Here is a 14,680-nt window from a genome sequence, read left to right as displayed (position 1 = left end):
AGCTTTGGTGTGTACCAGAGAAGCTAGAAGTTTCAATTTCATGTGAATTGAAAGTAAACCAAGAACAGAGAGAACACACCTGTGAAAAAGCCAATATTGGGAAATATTTCCATTTTTTTAAAAGCGCTGATAAAACTTCGTGCAGGACACTTGATAAATGGCACTTGCAACATCATGAAGTTACTGTGCACATTAAATAATAATTACTAATATAAATGATTAACTTCAGATTAATGCATGATATGCATCATTAATCTGCAACTGAGGCTGCTGGAACTGACAGACACACTGTATGATCTGGCACACACAGAAGGATAAGCGCTCCCTCTAATATGTGACTGAGTCGGGGTGTTCTGTTTATTCTTCTCTCAAAGATAAGATGGAGCTCTACAAAACCGGTTTGGCTTCCTGAAAATCTTTCTGCAACTCGCAGCTGATAAGCTGAAGTTGCCACTTGTGACCTGACAAAGAAACGAATCTCTGATGCGCCTGCTCTCAGACGCCTCCAGCTCCTCTGCGTCGATTTTCAAGGTCCGAGGTTAAACGAGCTGTAGCTGCAAAGGCAAACTTGTGTCATGTGACAAAAATGCAAGTTAGTTAAAACTAAAAAGCATTTAAGTTTGTTAACTTTATATTAATTACACAGAAAAGAAATTTATTTTGAACAATGTTATTAAATTGTATTTACTGAGATTTTACTGTAAGTAGTTACTGTGACAGTACTTTTTAGTTTAATCTATATCATTATGTTTAATCAATATAAACACATGATAGCAACTTCACAAAGTAAAGCTGATGCTATTATCATCTAAGGTGTTCACTTGTATTATCTCACTACGCTAAAAAGCTGTGAGCGCTTGCGTGGTGTAGTGTAGCAGGCAGCAGATGAAACTTTGTCAGCGTTACAATAAGAGTTGAGTGTCTTTAACTTCTGTTTGCTCAATCACTGCGCCTTACTTTTTGCTATGGATTACCTACAGTGGAGTCAGCAGCTGAAGCTGAAGAACCAGAAACACTAGACTGACTGCAAAACCTGCAAGAATGAACTCAGGGAGGAGCTCGTGAAAATAATCTCAGCACAAACAAAGAGTGGCTGTGAGGAGTATTTAAGTCTCTGTAGGCTGAATGTGCACTACACAGTACGAGCTGCATCTGTGAGGATCGGGGCTCCCAGCATGTCCACCCAAACAGGTACAATGTTATTATTATTACACCGCAGAAACTGGAAGATGAAACTGTGAGAGGAAACAGTGTATACCAAGCAGAGGCTTTTCTTTAAATGTATCAGATTACTTTTACTCAAAAATGTAGTTACTGAGTTATAACAAATGATATGAATGGTTGGAAACATGTTTTAAAACAGCACAACAAAAATGAGCTACTTAATCAGTCGCATTTAGGTTTTTAAGGTCAGTTTTCTGGTGTGGGAAACAGGACTCTACAACAATCTGTCTGAGTTTTAATATTTTATACTCATTGGTAAATATAGAAAACAAATGTGCTGGATGGGTGATCCCTCTGTGGTGTCTTGGGATAGTGAGCAGTAAGAAGTCTGACAATCAGCACAGGGAGCTTAAAACGACTGAACCTGTCCTGAAAAACAGCCGGTTTACAAAGTTTGATTCAAAGCGATATATTGCACTAAAAGTGGAAACAAACTAGTCTGTTAAGTGTAAGTGGTGTCAGCCTGCTGTAACATGACGCACTTTTACTGCAGTATTCACACTGGGTATTTGTAACAGTGCACTTTGTCTTGATTTTTTGCTGGTGCAACATGTTGGAATATTTGTTGGAAACAAATATTCAGATTTAGGTCCCCTCTGGACGTCTTCAGTTATGATCTTAAAATCCATTCTGCAGCTTTTTTGCCTTGTAGAAACAGAACCAGACGTTACATGATCACAGCTCAGTTAACACCATTAAATGTGGTTCATCTGTAGTTTGCAGAGTCTGTGTTGGGACTTTTTATTGCTCTGTAACTGTGAGCTTTCCATCCAAAAATGGATGTTTTAAATTTAATGAAAGGATGGATAAAGCAGCAGTTTCAGACTTCAGGTTTTCTATTTAAAGCAGACAAAAGCAAGCCAGAGTCTATTATCTTGAGCAGACATGTGATGTCACATATTTGACACGTGATTAAAAACAAATCAACCACAACACAAAAAAAGAAAAAGGCTGCCAGGATCTGTCAGGATGTTAAATATACATTTGAACTCTACCTCCAGCTATCATCTGCAAACAGGACAGACAGTACTGACTCTGTTTGTTGGGCACAGTATTAGAGTACCTATAAGGCAATGTGGTATTTTCCAGTGACAAACATGGCCTCGGTACCATTGGAGAATCAGTTCCGGTGCTGCATCTGCCTGGACACCTACACCGATCCCGTCTCCATCCCGTGTGGACACAACTTCTGCCTGGATTGCATCGAAGGCTACTGGGACACGAAGGACAGGTCGGAGTGTCCGCTGTGCAAAGAGACGTTCAAAGAGCGACCGGAGCTGAGGATCAACCGAGCTTTTTCCGACATGATTGAATTCTTCAAAAGGTTTGTTTTACTTCCAGACTCTTTGTGTCCCAATCCCAGTATCTTTATTGCCATTGTACAAGTACACCAAAAGTGAGGGCAGTAATGTACGGTGTTAAAAATAAATAAATAATAATATACAAAACGAGAGACATACAGCAAATGTGTGTACACCAGTCCCTGCATTCACGATACTGAATTAGAATTAATTTTTTAAAACTGCTTTAATTGTGTTTAAAGGTTTAATGGCCGTGGAGTAGGAAGCAGAAATCCCTGTGTTGGTCCAGGATCAACTGACCAATCACATTGTCTGCCCATTTAGTTAGCATTAGCCAAAAAGTTAGCTCTATTAAAAACTTTCACAAGGAAACCGACATGAGTTATCTTCATTTGGCTAATATCCAACCTAACTTGATTATAGAGCCGGGACATCCAGTATAATGAGCAAAACATTGGTTCTTCCCTTACTCTACCTTAAATTGACCATTACCTGCAATGTCACATACAGTGCATATTTACACCATGTCCAGCTGGCTATGCATTGTGTTTCTGGCACACCAGAGTGTCCCTAATTTGATTTTATTGTCTTGTACCGTTTTGTGTTCTCTTCCAGATGGCAGCAGGTCAAATAGATTATAACTTAAATGTACACTGAAGCCAAAAAATGTAATTTAACTCAGATATATTTGAATATATTCAATGATATTTAACTTTATCTTCAAAAGGTCTCTGTCACCCACACTGATGCAAGGGGAGGACGTCGAGCCGGCACACCAGCTATCTGACCGTGAAGACGTTCCCTGTGACGTCTGCCACGGGAACAAGGCCCCGTCGGTGAAGTCGTGTCTGGTGTGTCAGGCGTCTTACTGTGAGATTCACCTCGTGCCTCACCAGAGAGATCCAGCGCTGCAGAGACACCGTCTCACAGATCCGGCCATCTTCAACACCAGCCACCTGTGCAGAAAGCACAACAAGCCCCTGACGATGTTCTGCAAACAGGATCACACACCTGTGTGCTCCAAATGCACAGAGGGCGACCACAAGCACCACAAGATTGTCCCCATGGAGAAGGAGAGCAGGAGGGTGAAGGTGAGGGAAAAGCTTCTTCCTTTGCCCTTCAAGGGAAGTTTTGCTCTCAGAGTGCTCTTGTTTTTTGGTTTTTGGGGGATTTGTTTTCCTGATCTCAGAGTTTTTTTGTGCATTCTTCCTCTCACTGTCCCGGTTTTACATTGTTTGATCTTCTCCAGATGAATCTGAGGGAGACAAAGTCCGACATCCAACAGATGATCCAGGCCAGGCTGAAAAAAATGGAAGACATCAAAAGTTCAGTGGATCTAAGCAAAGTAGGTCGTTGATTGGTTCAAAAAGTCAGGCTTTCAACCAAGCAGTTCATTTATCCGTTTATTTATTTATTTCGTCGATCATTTTAATCAATAGAGGGCCACAGAGAGAGAGATCCAGAGCAGTTCTCAGGTCTGCAGCACGCTGATAACCGCCATCGAGAGGCAGCAGGCCGAGCTCGCCAAGGATCTCGAGGAGAGGCAGCTGGAAGCCGAGAGGAAAGCTGAGGAGCTGCTCGAAGAGCTGGAGAAGGAAATCCACGAACTGCAGACGAGGAGCAGCGAGCTGCAGCACCTGGAGCTCACGCGGAGCTCGCTCCACCTCCTACAGGTCAGATTTATCTGCTGCATTTTACCGTCTCTCTGCTGCATCCGCATCTTAAAGCTGGTGCTCACAAAAAGCTCCCTTCTGCTTTTAGAGTTTCCCGTCTCTGAGCAGGCTCCCGGCCACCAGAGAGTGGTCAGAGGTGGCAGTGCACTCCGATAACTCAGCGGGGATGGTCAGGAGAGCCGTTTCTATGCTGGGGGACATGTGCCAGGAAGTTGCAAACAAACTCTCAGCAGAGGGTGAGTAACCCCACAGCAACATGAACAACAAATCATTGTAAAAATAAATACATTATCTAATTCTTTAACTTCTTTGTCATGCAGAAGTGGACAAGATAAGTGCATATGCAGGTATGAACACAAATATATAGTTAGACATTTTTTCCTATAAATTTATTTGAGCTTCATCAGTACCTGACCTGCCATTTTCTTCTTGTATCTGCAGTCAATGTGACCCTGGATCCCGAGACAGCTTCAGGCTGGCTGGTCCTGTCCCCAGATAAAAAGAAGGTATCGCCCTATAATCAATGACTTTATCACGATAACAGTAAACACACTGAGATGGACATGCTGATTTTGTGAGCGTTTTATGCACAAGTGGAGAAGGAGATTCTTTGGCAGCGATGACGAGCTCATTGTTGATCCTCAGGTGAGCCTCGCCAGCCAGAAGAAGAAGACTCCGCTCCCAGACAGTCCCCAGCGGTTTGACTCCTGCGTCTGCATTTTGGGGAAACAAAGCTTCACATCTGGAAGACGCTACTGGGTAGTTCAGGTGGGATCATTATCTGAAAGTCATGTCCTTAAGAAATAGAAAAAAATCCAACAAATACCAGAGATGCTTCTAGCCCTTCAGTTGATCCATCTACAGTTCACTGAAGACTCATCGGAGATGGTCTCAGTGGAAGGGTGGCTGTCAGGAAAGGCTGAGGTATGCCAGATTAGACAAGAACTGGACTGAAAACCAGTGGAAACAGGTCCGATGGAGTGATGATCCAAATTTCAAATTATTGGCCATTACTGTCATGGTTTGGGTTTGGTCTGCATTTCAGCCAGCGGTGTCTCAAATCTTGTCAAAACTGATGGAATTATAAACCCTCAGATTTGCCATCTTGGAGGTGTATGACTGCTAATAGCTTCATTTCTTAGCATGAGAATGATCCTGGACACACTGCCAGTGCAGTAAAAGCTTACTTGGATAGAAAAACACACAGTGAAACAGTCAGTCATGGATTGGCCTCCCTAAAGCCTGGACCTCGACCTTGTGAGATTATCTGAAGGCAGCCAACATGCAAACTCTGTTTTTGCATTATACTCTGTATTTACATGTATGTTTGCACAATTTAATAAATCTCTTCACCAATGTCCCATTTTCTTAGCAAAATATAAAGAAATTAAACGACGTTTTCACTACAACGGGAAAAAAGAAGCTATGAATTGTTTTAAAAGTGGTTATTCTTTTCTCTTCCTCTTGCTTTTTCCATCTAATTCTTTGTACACTGTGTTTCAGGTTGGGGATAAAACAGACTGGGATCTTGGTGTGGCCCAGGAGTCCATCAACAGGAAAGGTGCCATCACAGTTCGCCCTGAAAACGGTTACTGGGCCATCTGCCGGCGAAAAGGTGGCAGTCTGAGCGCCTGCGCCGGACCCTCGGTCACCCTCAACCTTCACGAAATCCCCAAGAAAGTCAGCATATTCCTGAACTATGAGGAAGGGTCGGTGTCCTTCTATGACGCAGAGGCAAAGACTCACATTTATACTTACGGCGGGTGCAGCTTCAGTGAGCCTCTCTTCCCGTATTTCAACCCCTGTGTTCAAAACAGCGGGAGAAACGTGGCCCCGCTGGTTATCTGTCCTCTCGAGGGAGATGTCAGGGAAGAACAGGACACAGGCATCGATTTAACTGTATGATGTGACGCTAAGTAATGTTTTAGTTCTTATTCTGAACCATTTTTGGTTAAACAAGTGCTTCCCCTAGATGATTAAAATGGTTTTTCCTACAGAAACCACATATCACATGTCTGCATCAGCAGGCAGTCCAGCTGGAAGAGACACTAACACTGTAGTTTGAGTCTCACGCAGGAGTTTTTGTTCCACAGGTGATGTGGACAGTGCGCACAATGTTATTAAGCAACCCTGCCACTGGCTAAGATAGCAAGTTACTTCTGTTTGAGTGTGCAAACCCTAGCATGCAAAAACCTGTACAGCCTGTAAGATGGGAGTAAGTTTTGCTCTCTCTGTCATGAAGTGTGTGCAAAGCGGGTTTTTAACTTTTATTATTCAAATCTTTAAAATACTACTAGACTAGTATTTACTATACTTGAGATGCAAACGCTGAAACTGAAAATAAATTCTAGGTTTTTAAAAAAAAAAGAAGAAGAAAACCAAATATATGAAGCGTTTTTGTGTCCTGTTATTTTGAAGGAAGCTGGTTTGTTGTATATTTTAATGTGAGGTCTAAATAAGCTGCACCTCACCATTATATTCATTCACACGCATCAGGCTTCACATAGAGGAGAAATCCAGCTTTAATGTTTGAACATTAAGGCCTTCAATTAGTATTTGTTTATTTTTTTCCAGACTCTGGGAATATGTTCTATGTCATCAGACAGATTTGTCAGAATATAGGTTTTCATTTTTGGTTTGTTCTAAGGCATAAAACTTTAAAAACTCTTGCGTTTCATCAGATTTGTGCTGAAAGTACCTAAAACTCACCCTGAAACATTTCCTATATCAGTGTCCAGACAACAAACTGAACGACTTACTTTCCTGCACTCACACACAGAAAAACATAAATCCCAGCACCTCAGAACACACACAGATTACATCAACAGAGGGCCCTGTGAAGTATCCATAACAGGCCTCATAAGAGCTCCTCTAACTACTTAAAAACATGCTTCAGTGCTTCCTTTATTACCTCCTTAGAAACACTGAATCGTATGATAGAGATCATCCACCATCAGACCCATCATGGAAGCAAAAAAATGTGCACAGCTCATATAACTGTTAGTTAAAAGTGTCTTTAGAACCTATTAACAGAAAAAGGTTTAAACAGATGTGGTGTGTGTTCAGTAAAAAAAATACATCAAACATTTTATTATAAACAAGAAGCTTGTCGGTTTCTGTAGGTGCAGCAGTGCTAACCAGTTTTAAATGAGTAAATTCTTTGTTTCCTCTGCAACACCTCGATAGATCGTGTCTAACGTGGTGGTAATTTACCTTTCTAAACAAAATTCTCTCATAAATCAAAGCATCCTTTCATGCAGCACTCTTAAAAACCCCAAACTGGTTCCCAGAAAACACATTTTAATATTATTTGTATGTAACAATTAAATAACATAGTATAAAGAGTATTATACATATTTAAGCGATTCTGAGTCCGACTTCAGAGCACAGTTCTGCAGGATGTGAGCAGACGTAAGTACTCAGCATCTTTATGGTTTTATTCCTCCCTCCTAAGCTTTAATTGTTGTTCTGCTCATTTTACTAGGCTACTGTTCTGAATCAGAGTGAGCAGATCCAGAAAATGGAAAATACCCTGAGTGTGCTGAACTTAACACTGACAATCAGGATAAGCGGACACACAAAGCTGGTTATCAGCATGATAAGTTAACTCAGTGTTTCCACAGGGCAGGTGTCAGTATGTGACCAATCACAAACGGTGGTGTAGAGGTTAAACACACAATACGGCCTGAAAGACAAAGCTGCAGCGTGGGTGTGTGTGCGAGGAAAAGCTCTGCGCAGTAGTTAAGTTTTAAAAACAGAATGAATGTGCGAGCGCTTTAAACACTTTGGTGAGAAAGACTGGAAGAGCGCCACTATGCTAATAAATTTTAGCTTTTTGGAAGGCAGGAACAAAAATATGGCAAAAATACAAACTTTGTAAGTTAACTTATCTCTCTAACAGAGCTCTATCATTAGGACAAAGCACAATCTGATGGATTACAGTCAAGTATTTCATTAAATTAATGTAAACTAAGTTTTTGTTTTTATTCTCAGCTGCAGGCTTGAGTGTCATTAATGATCTGAGAGTAAAGAATAAATGAAATCTCTGAGTGAATTAGATCCACGACTACACAAAAATACTGCAAATAGCTGCTCTGTTTTAGGATGTTTATGGAACAATAGAGGAAATAAAACCAGTAAAGTTGGGAATAAAGATGTGTCTATGAATGTTTATTACTGATGCTCATCAGGAAGACATAAACACTTTAGATGCTGTTAAAAATTTACACCCACTCAGAAGTCTGAGGAATCTTCAGGGATGGTGATTTTCTGGAGCACTGGTCCATCAGTAGGCGGTGATTTCATACCTCTTGATCTCTAATCTGAAACATACCCTGTTCACTGCATAAGTTACCATGGCGATATACCTGTCTAAATTGATGAATGTAGTTTAAAAAAGGGGGGGGAAAAGCTATTTGTCCCCGCTATCACCTATTAATAGTCATTGACTAATTAAAAAACAAAACATTTTTTTAATTATAGCAGGGATACGCATGAGTTTGTGATGAATCCTTTAAGTCCCAACACATTTTCTGTAATATCTGAGGTTAGATGAGAAGGAGGGAGAAAAAGGTAGAGTGGGGGTGGGTTTGAGGAACGGTGAAAACAGAAGGACGGCAACGCTCGTGATGTGATTAAACGTCTGCTCAAACGCAGGGGTCCCCTGGAACAGAGATGTAGTGAGAGAGGGAGAATGAGAGAGAGAGAAGGGGAGAGGAGGAGAGATAAAGCTGAAGGTGAGTGTGAAACGAAGCTCTAACTTTACTGAGCTAAGCTGGTTTCTGTATGTTGCTGCAGGAGGAACGCTGACGAAGTGAAAGGTGGGTGATGGAGCATCTGCAGATTCTTTCTTTGAGGGTCGCTCTCGTTAAAACGACTGTACTTTTTGTCATTGCACTTATTGTCGATGCTTTTGAGGATTTTTTGGGACAACAGCTCTGATGTCACACAAGGAAATGCTAATACATTTAAAGGTTCTTCTATAATTTATCAAAGTACTGTCTGAATTCTTGTGTTTGCTTCTTAAAACAGTGGCTTTTTTAATAGTAAGCGTGTTTGTGTAAAGGAATGCAAGCGCAAAGAGAGAGAGAGGGATTAAATTGGAAAGGTGCACGAGGTGAATGAGTGGGAGTGTTTACCCACAGATGGCCTCTCGGCGGTGGGATTGTGATAGTCCGCTGTACCCCCTCCTGAGTCCAGCTGGCGTCACTCACGCGGGCCTCTTCCTGGCCAAAGCATTACCTCATCACTTCTATTTATTTTCTGCTTCAACATAAAGCAGTTTTCTATTAATATTCTCACCGTTTAATTAAGCGGCGATGTGGCAGAGCACCGGGATGGGCTTTTGATTACATTTACAGCAATGCGGGTTTGATAGATTTTAACTGTGCTGAGGCGCACAACTTTTCTCCAGCAGCACCGTGCTGTGTTTCCAGCCTGTTTTCAAAGTCGTCATGTTCTGCTATTAAAACGCAGAACAAGAACGAGGATAGTGTTTTTTTGTATACTTAATATTTTGATGCATGAACTTGTTCTAAAGGACTAAAGATATGTAAAAATGGTGGATTGGGTTGTTGAAGCAAACTAGGGGCAGGAGTCACCAAGGTTCAGGTTTTTGTTCACCAGTAAGTTTATTTGCAAACTAAAGATGATCAGGTAATCCAGTCACATTGAGTTTCGTGCAATGTTTTCATGTGAATAACTGTGTCATGTGCACTACTGATTTGCAGGCCTGAAGCTTCAATCCAGTCTGGACTTCTGACTCAGCACACTTGGCTGATGGCCACTCCTGCCCTGGTGTGAGGGACCGGACGCCACCACTTATTCTGCGCATTTATGGACTTCCTGTCAGTAGTAAGCCAGCTGAGGAGTGCCTGAATCGTCTGATCTCCAAAGAGATGAGACAAAGCCCTGGTTGATGTTTTCTTTCCAGGTGAAATTATGACCCCGCTGGTAAAGTGAGGTGCGCGCCAAGAAGAGTCTCGCTAAAGAGCTGTGGTGACCATTCTGCAGAAGAAACGCGAAGAAAAAAAAGATGTCTTGTCTGTCGTTTACCCCTGCACTCTACCTTGATGCCCACTCCGTCTTTGTCGTCGGACTGCTGCTGCTCGTCCACCGGGGGCCCTCTGAGGTCAGCTGCCAAAATGACACAGAGCCGATCGTGTTGGAGGGAAAGTGTCTGGTGGTGTGCGACTCCACCCCGTCGGCGGAGCCGTCAGGTAATGCCCTGGGCATGTCAGTGAGGTCAGGAACTGGACGGGTGGCATTTTCAGCCATTCGTAACACCAACCACGAACCCTCAGAGATGAGCAACCGAACCATGACCATCTACTTTGACCAGGTGGGTTTTAAGGCTTGTTTTTGGAATAGTGTGGTGCAAGTTAAGGTTTTGGTTGCATTTCATGAGTTCAACCAAAAATGACGCTTCACCTTCTGCTGCACTCTAAAAATGGTCAACAGACACTTACGTTTCAAGGACATAGACCACATTTTGTATTGAATCTGGAGAGGATCCAAATCCAGGACACTGCAGGCAGAAAACTAGCATTTTATCTCAAAAAATATCCAAAATGTCAAACAGAAGTCCAGTCAACACAGAGCAACATGCAGGGAAGCATAGACACTGTGACAAAGACAGAGAGCTGATTAGGGAATGGCCAACAGGACAAGGAAGGACAGTAAACAAAACTAACACAGGAGAGGAAAGAAAACAAACTTTCAAAGTAAAACAGGAAACAACCAAAAAGGAATGATACAGAAATTAATGCAAATCTTAAATAAGCATCACACAAGGAAACAGCGCAAAGGAAACATGCTTTGTTTGGACACAGAAAGATGGAAAACACTGACGACACATTTGTATACCAGACCAGATTATCTTTGTTTCAAAATTTCCAACTTAAAACTAAGGAAGCTTTGAATTAAGTAAAAAATAAAGTGTATTACTAAACCCCTAAATTAATAAACCTCTGATTCTAAAACCAGCAGCATGAAGCAGTCTTGTGGGGAGCCATGTGTGTATGTAGGTCAGGTCTCAGTTTATGTCCCTTTGTGTGCAGGTGAATTTTCATATTGGAATAAAAAAGTAAAAATATAAATAAATTGCAAACCTAGGAAAATAGGTCCCAACTAAAAAACTCTGTGCAGAATCTACTTTCAGCTGCTCCCTTATTTACAAGGAGCCACCACAGCAGGTAGCTCTGCATGTTTGATTTGGCAGATTTGCACTTCCTGATGTAACCACAAAGAGATTTGTGTCTCCACCCAGGATCAAACTGAGATTTCTGGCTTGTTAGATGTAAACCTCCTTCTTCTTTTGGCTGCTCCGTTTAGGGGTCACTACAGTGGATTATCTGTCTCCATCTCACTCCATCCTTACCATCCTCCTCTGTCACACCAACCCTCTGCGTGTCCTCCTTCACTACACCCATGAACCTCCTCTGTGGGCTTCTCTTTTCCCATATTCATTCCCTTTGTCCTCTATCCCTCCTCTGCACAAGTCCAAACCATCTCAATCGCTTTAATTTTGTCTCCAGCTTGTTAGGTAAACCACTATACTAAAGACCTCTATCCATATGCATTGAAATAGCAGGTCAGCAGGCAAATTTTGCAAGTTACATTTTGCATGACTTTCAGGACTCTCAAATAAGACTACAAGAAACAGTCGATAAAAGAGGAGCTTTGATGTCTGTGAGAAAATCTCATGCATAAACAGTTTACTGAGAAACCAAAGTGGTGAACTGACCAGCCAGCCAGTTTAATAATAACCAGAACAGACTGCCATCGCCATTTATAGATACAGCCTCTTCTGCTGCTACTAAACTTGATTTATTGCCATTAAAGTCCCCAGTTACTGATCACACTGTACAAACAGAAAAAAGGCTTTCACAGAAAAGCATTATTACGACGGAGTGACTCACTGCCAGTTCTCTCCCTCCTTGTCTTGTTCTCCTCTGAGGACGAGCACAGTGGAGGCTCAGTGAAAGCCACAAAAAGACTTCCAGTGATTACAGATTTTTGATTATGGATTACACATTCGTGGTTAGTTGGTTGGTTGAATTTGTGAAACTCTTTGCTTCTCTCTTTTCCTTCTTAGATCATAGTGAACGTTGGCAGCCATTTCGATCCAGCAACAAGCATCTTTGTGGCACCCAGAAAAGGAGTCTACAGTTTCAGCTTTCATGTTGTCAAAGTTTACAACCGGCAGACGATACAAGTAAGAACAAAACCGTAAAAGCGTCACGTAACACTGAACGCATCTGTTTGTTTCTCAAAGAAAAGTTAGATTTATTGCTGTTCTAAAGTTTGTGAATTAACAACATAGAGATGCTAAAGTCTGGTTCTTCTGTGATGTCCACACATTACCAGATGAGCTGGGACCTGAGAAGTACTGACAGGAGTCCCAGGAAGGGGCAAATCTGAGAGTCTGTTTAAAAACAGCTGTAATTCATCAACCATTAGTGTGAGGTTTTTGTCCCACCCCTTGAATTAAAGCTGGAAGTCTGCTCTTCCATTTAAAATTGATTCTACTGATGTATAGACACACAATCATCAAAACTGCATCAGCGTCCAAACATACCTGATTCTGTTTTACATGCACTCATTCACATGGCCACTAAAGGTTGTGTTCCTTTAAAATACAACTATAAATAAAGATCACATCTTTCACCACAAACAGCCTCAGTCCCCTGACTTAATATCTGCGAATGAATTTACGGGCTTCTCAGTGTTATTTCAGTAGAGCTGGTTGTTTCCCTGTGTAGCTTTACTTCTAATCGTCCATTTATGGACGCTATTCTCACTTTCGCGATGGCGCTGTACGACAAAAATGAAGTTGCAGTTGTACACATCACATCGAACTTTGTGCCTCTGCCTCCAGAGTTGAGGACATGAGTGCAGTTTTACTTCTTACTGCTATTTTAATGATATCAGTGCAGAGAGAATAATTCACAGATTATACAGAGGAAGAGTTTCGGGGGGGTGATTTCATTCAGTTTTTACTTCTTCTACTCCTGTAGCAGCACTGATGTGGAGGTTTTAGGATACAGTACATACTGTGCAAGGATACAGTACAGTACATACAGTACAGAGCTCTATGGACCAAGCTCATCCCCTTTTATTCCCTAAACTTAATCAAGGAGTTTTGCCAATGCACTATGACAACCTCGTGTGAATTAGTGAGCTTTAGAGATGCTTAGCATCTGTTTCACTTGTTTAACAGCTTACAGGGCATACATAGAGATACAGAGGACAATTAATTTCTCACCAAAACAGATTTAACACACTGTCTTCTAACCAAATTTTCCTTACAAATCTTACATCCTGCTTTCCCAGGTGAGTTTGGTTCTCAATGGCTGGCCTGTGATCTCAGCCTTCGCAGGTGACCAGGATGTGACCAGGGAAGCTGCCACCAATGCGGGTCTGGTGATTATGGAGAGGGGGGACAAGGCTTACCTCAAACTGGAGCGGGGGAACCTAATGGGAGGGTGGAAGTACTCCACCTTCTCTGGGTTTCTGGTGTTCCCGTTGTAGGGTTGACTGAGGTAGGATTATGAGAGTTGATGTTCCGACCATAGTCACAGGTGTGGAGGGGTGGGCGGGTGTAACATAAAGAGTTCTTTGTTACTTTCACAGCCATCGACACAAAGGAAGAGGAATTAACTGATACATTGAACTGCACTGATGCATCTTGATGTGTATCGATGAATTGGTGAATTCACTTTGCACCAAATAATCTTGGATGTATTTTCCATTTTCATCACATTTTTATGGCTTATTGTGTGTTTTTCTGTCATTAGTCTGTGGTTGCTTGCAGTTTTCCTTTTAATGCATGAAATAAGAAATGGCCAATAAAGAAAATAACTGTGTGTACTGACTGCATCAATCTATTAGCACTAACAAATTAATATTTTCAGTGCTAGCTTGCCAGTTAAAATGCTTTATCTCAGAAAGGTACAAAGGAGAATATGATCCAAGATACTTCACTTTCATTAAAATGTTCAGTGTAGCACTTCATTGTTGTCTTAAGTATACAGACTGTCATAATAAAGAGGATTGACAAATTCGGGCAAAGTTAGAAGTTAGCAGTATGCAAGCTAGCTAGCTAGCAGAGATACAAAGATTAGATGTTTTTGTGAAAATCCAGTCTGAAGCTTTTCAATGTTCTTTGTGTTTTGAAATGGGATGTGAGCAATACGCATCTTTGACTGAGAAACAGCACACTCATTAGCTAACAATGACTTAATTCTTTTATTCAACCAGGGCACCGTGCAGTCACTCACACGGCCTCTGTATACCAAATTACTCTCAAGTCAAATGTGAGGCTATCTGTCTGACAGCTAAAGCTTGGCTCAAACTGGCTCATCTAAAAACAAATGAAAGCACAGCACCAAATCTGCAACAGAATGAAGGAAAAAAATATTGGCCAGATTTTTTAAGTTCTTGCTGCTAAAACGAGTTTTTGAATCATGGACCATAGAGATT

The 14,680-nt window shown here is 41.5% G+C and overlaps 2 protein-coding genes across 4 annotated transcripts; both read left to right on the top strand.

The window, feature by feature from the left end:
- The first annotated feature begins 309 nt into the window (after positions 1-309).
- Positions 310-6,865, top strand: LOC100694728 (E3 ubiquitin-protein ligase TRIM39). Of its 2 annotated transcripts, XM_003458772.5 has the most exons (11): positions 310-531; positions 981-1,191; positions 2,314-2,548; positions 3,253-3,616; positions 3,775-3,870; positions 3,965-4,198; positions 4,287-4,434; positions 4,519-4,545; positions 4,640-4,704; positions 4,844-4,966; positions 5,702-6,865. In XM_003458772.5, the coding sequence occupies exons 2-11, from the start codon at positions 1,176-1,178 to the stop codon at positions 6,101-6,103; spliced, it is 1,710 nt and encodes a 569-aa protein (XP_003458820.2). In that variant the 5' UTR covers positions 310-531; positions 981-1,175; the 3' UTR covers positions 6,104-6,865. The 2 variants fall into 2 exon arrangements, with proteins under 2 accessions (XP_003458820.2, XP_025761829.1); XM_025906044.1 differs by lacking the exon at positions 310-531 and having other exon boundaries at positions 919-1,191.
- Positions 6,866-8,867: 2,002 nt separating this feature from the next.
- si:dkeyp-74b6.2 (cerebellin-1) lies at positions 8,868-14,064 on the top strand. 2 transcript variants are annotated; one of them, XM_005463912.4, is made up of 4 exons: positions 8,868-9,018; positions 9,928-10,538; positions 12,294-12,413; positions 13,532-14,064. In XM_005463912.4, exons 2-4 carry the CDS (start codon positions 10,233-10,235, stop codon positions 13,727-13,729), a joined length of 624 nt encoding a protein of 207 aa, XP_005463969.1. In that variant the 5' UTR covers positions 8,868-9,018; positions 9,928-10,232; the 3' UTR covers positions 13,730-14,064. The 2 variants fall into 2 exon arrangements, with proteins under 2 accessions (XP_005463969.1, XP_005463970.1); XM_005463913.4 differs by lacking the exon at positions 8,868-9,018 and adding an exon at positions 9,641-9,822.
- Positions 14,065-14,680: the final 616 nt, after the last annotated feature.

Source organism: Oreochromis niloticus, linkage group LG3, assembly GCF_001858045.2.
Source record: "Oreochromis niloticus isolate F11D_XX linkage group LG3, O_niloticus_UMD_NMBU, whole genome shotgun sequence".
Lineage (NCBI taxonomy): Eukaryota > Metazoa > Chordata > Actinopteri > Cichliformes > Cichlidae > Oreochromis > Oreochromis niloticus.
The sequence above is the reverse complement of the archived record's forward strand: the minus strand, read 5'-3'. Positions and strand labels throughout refer to the sequence as shown.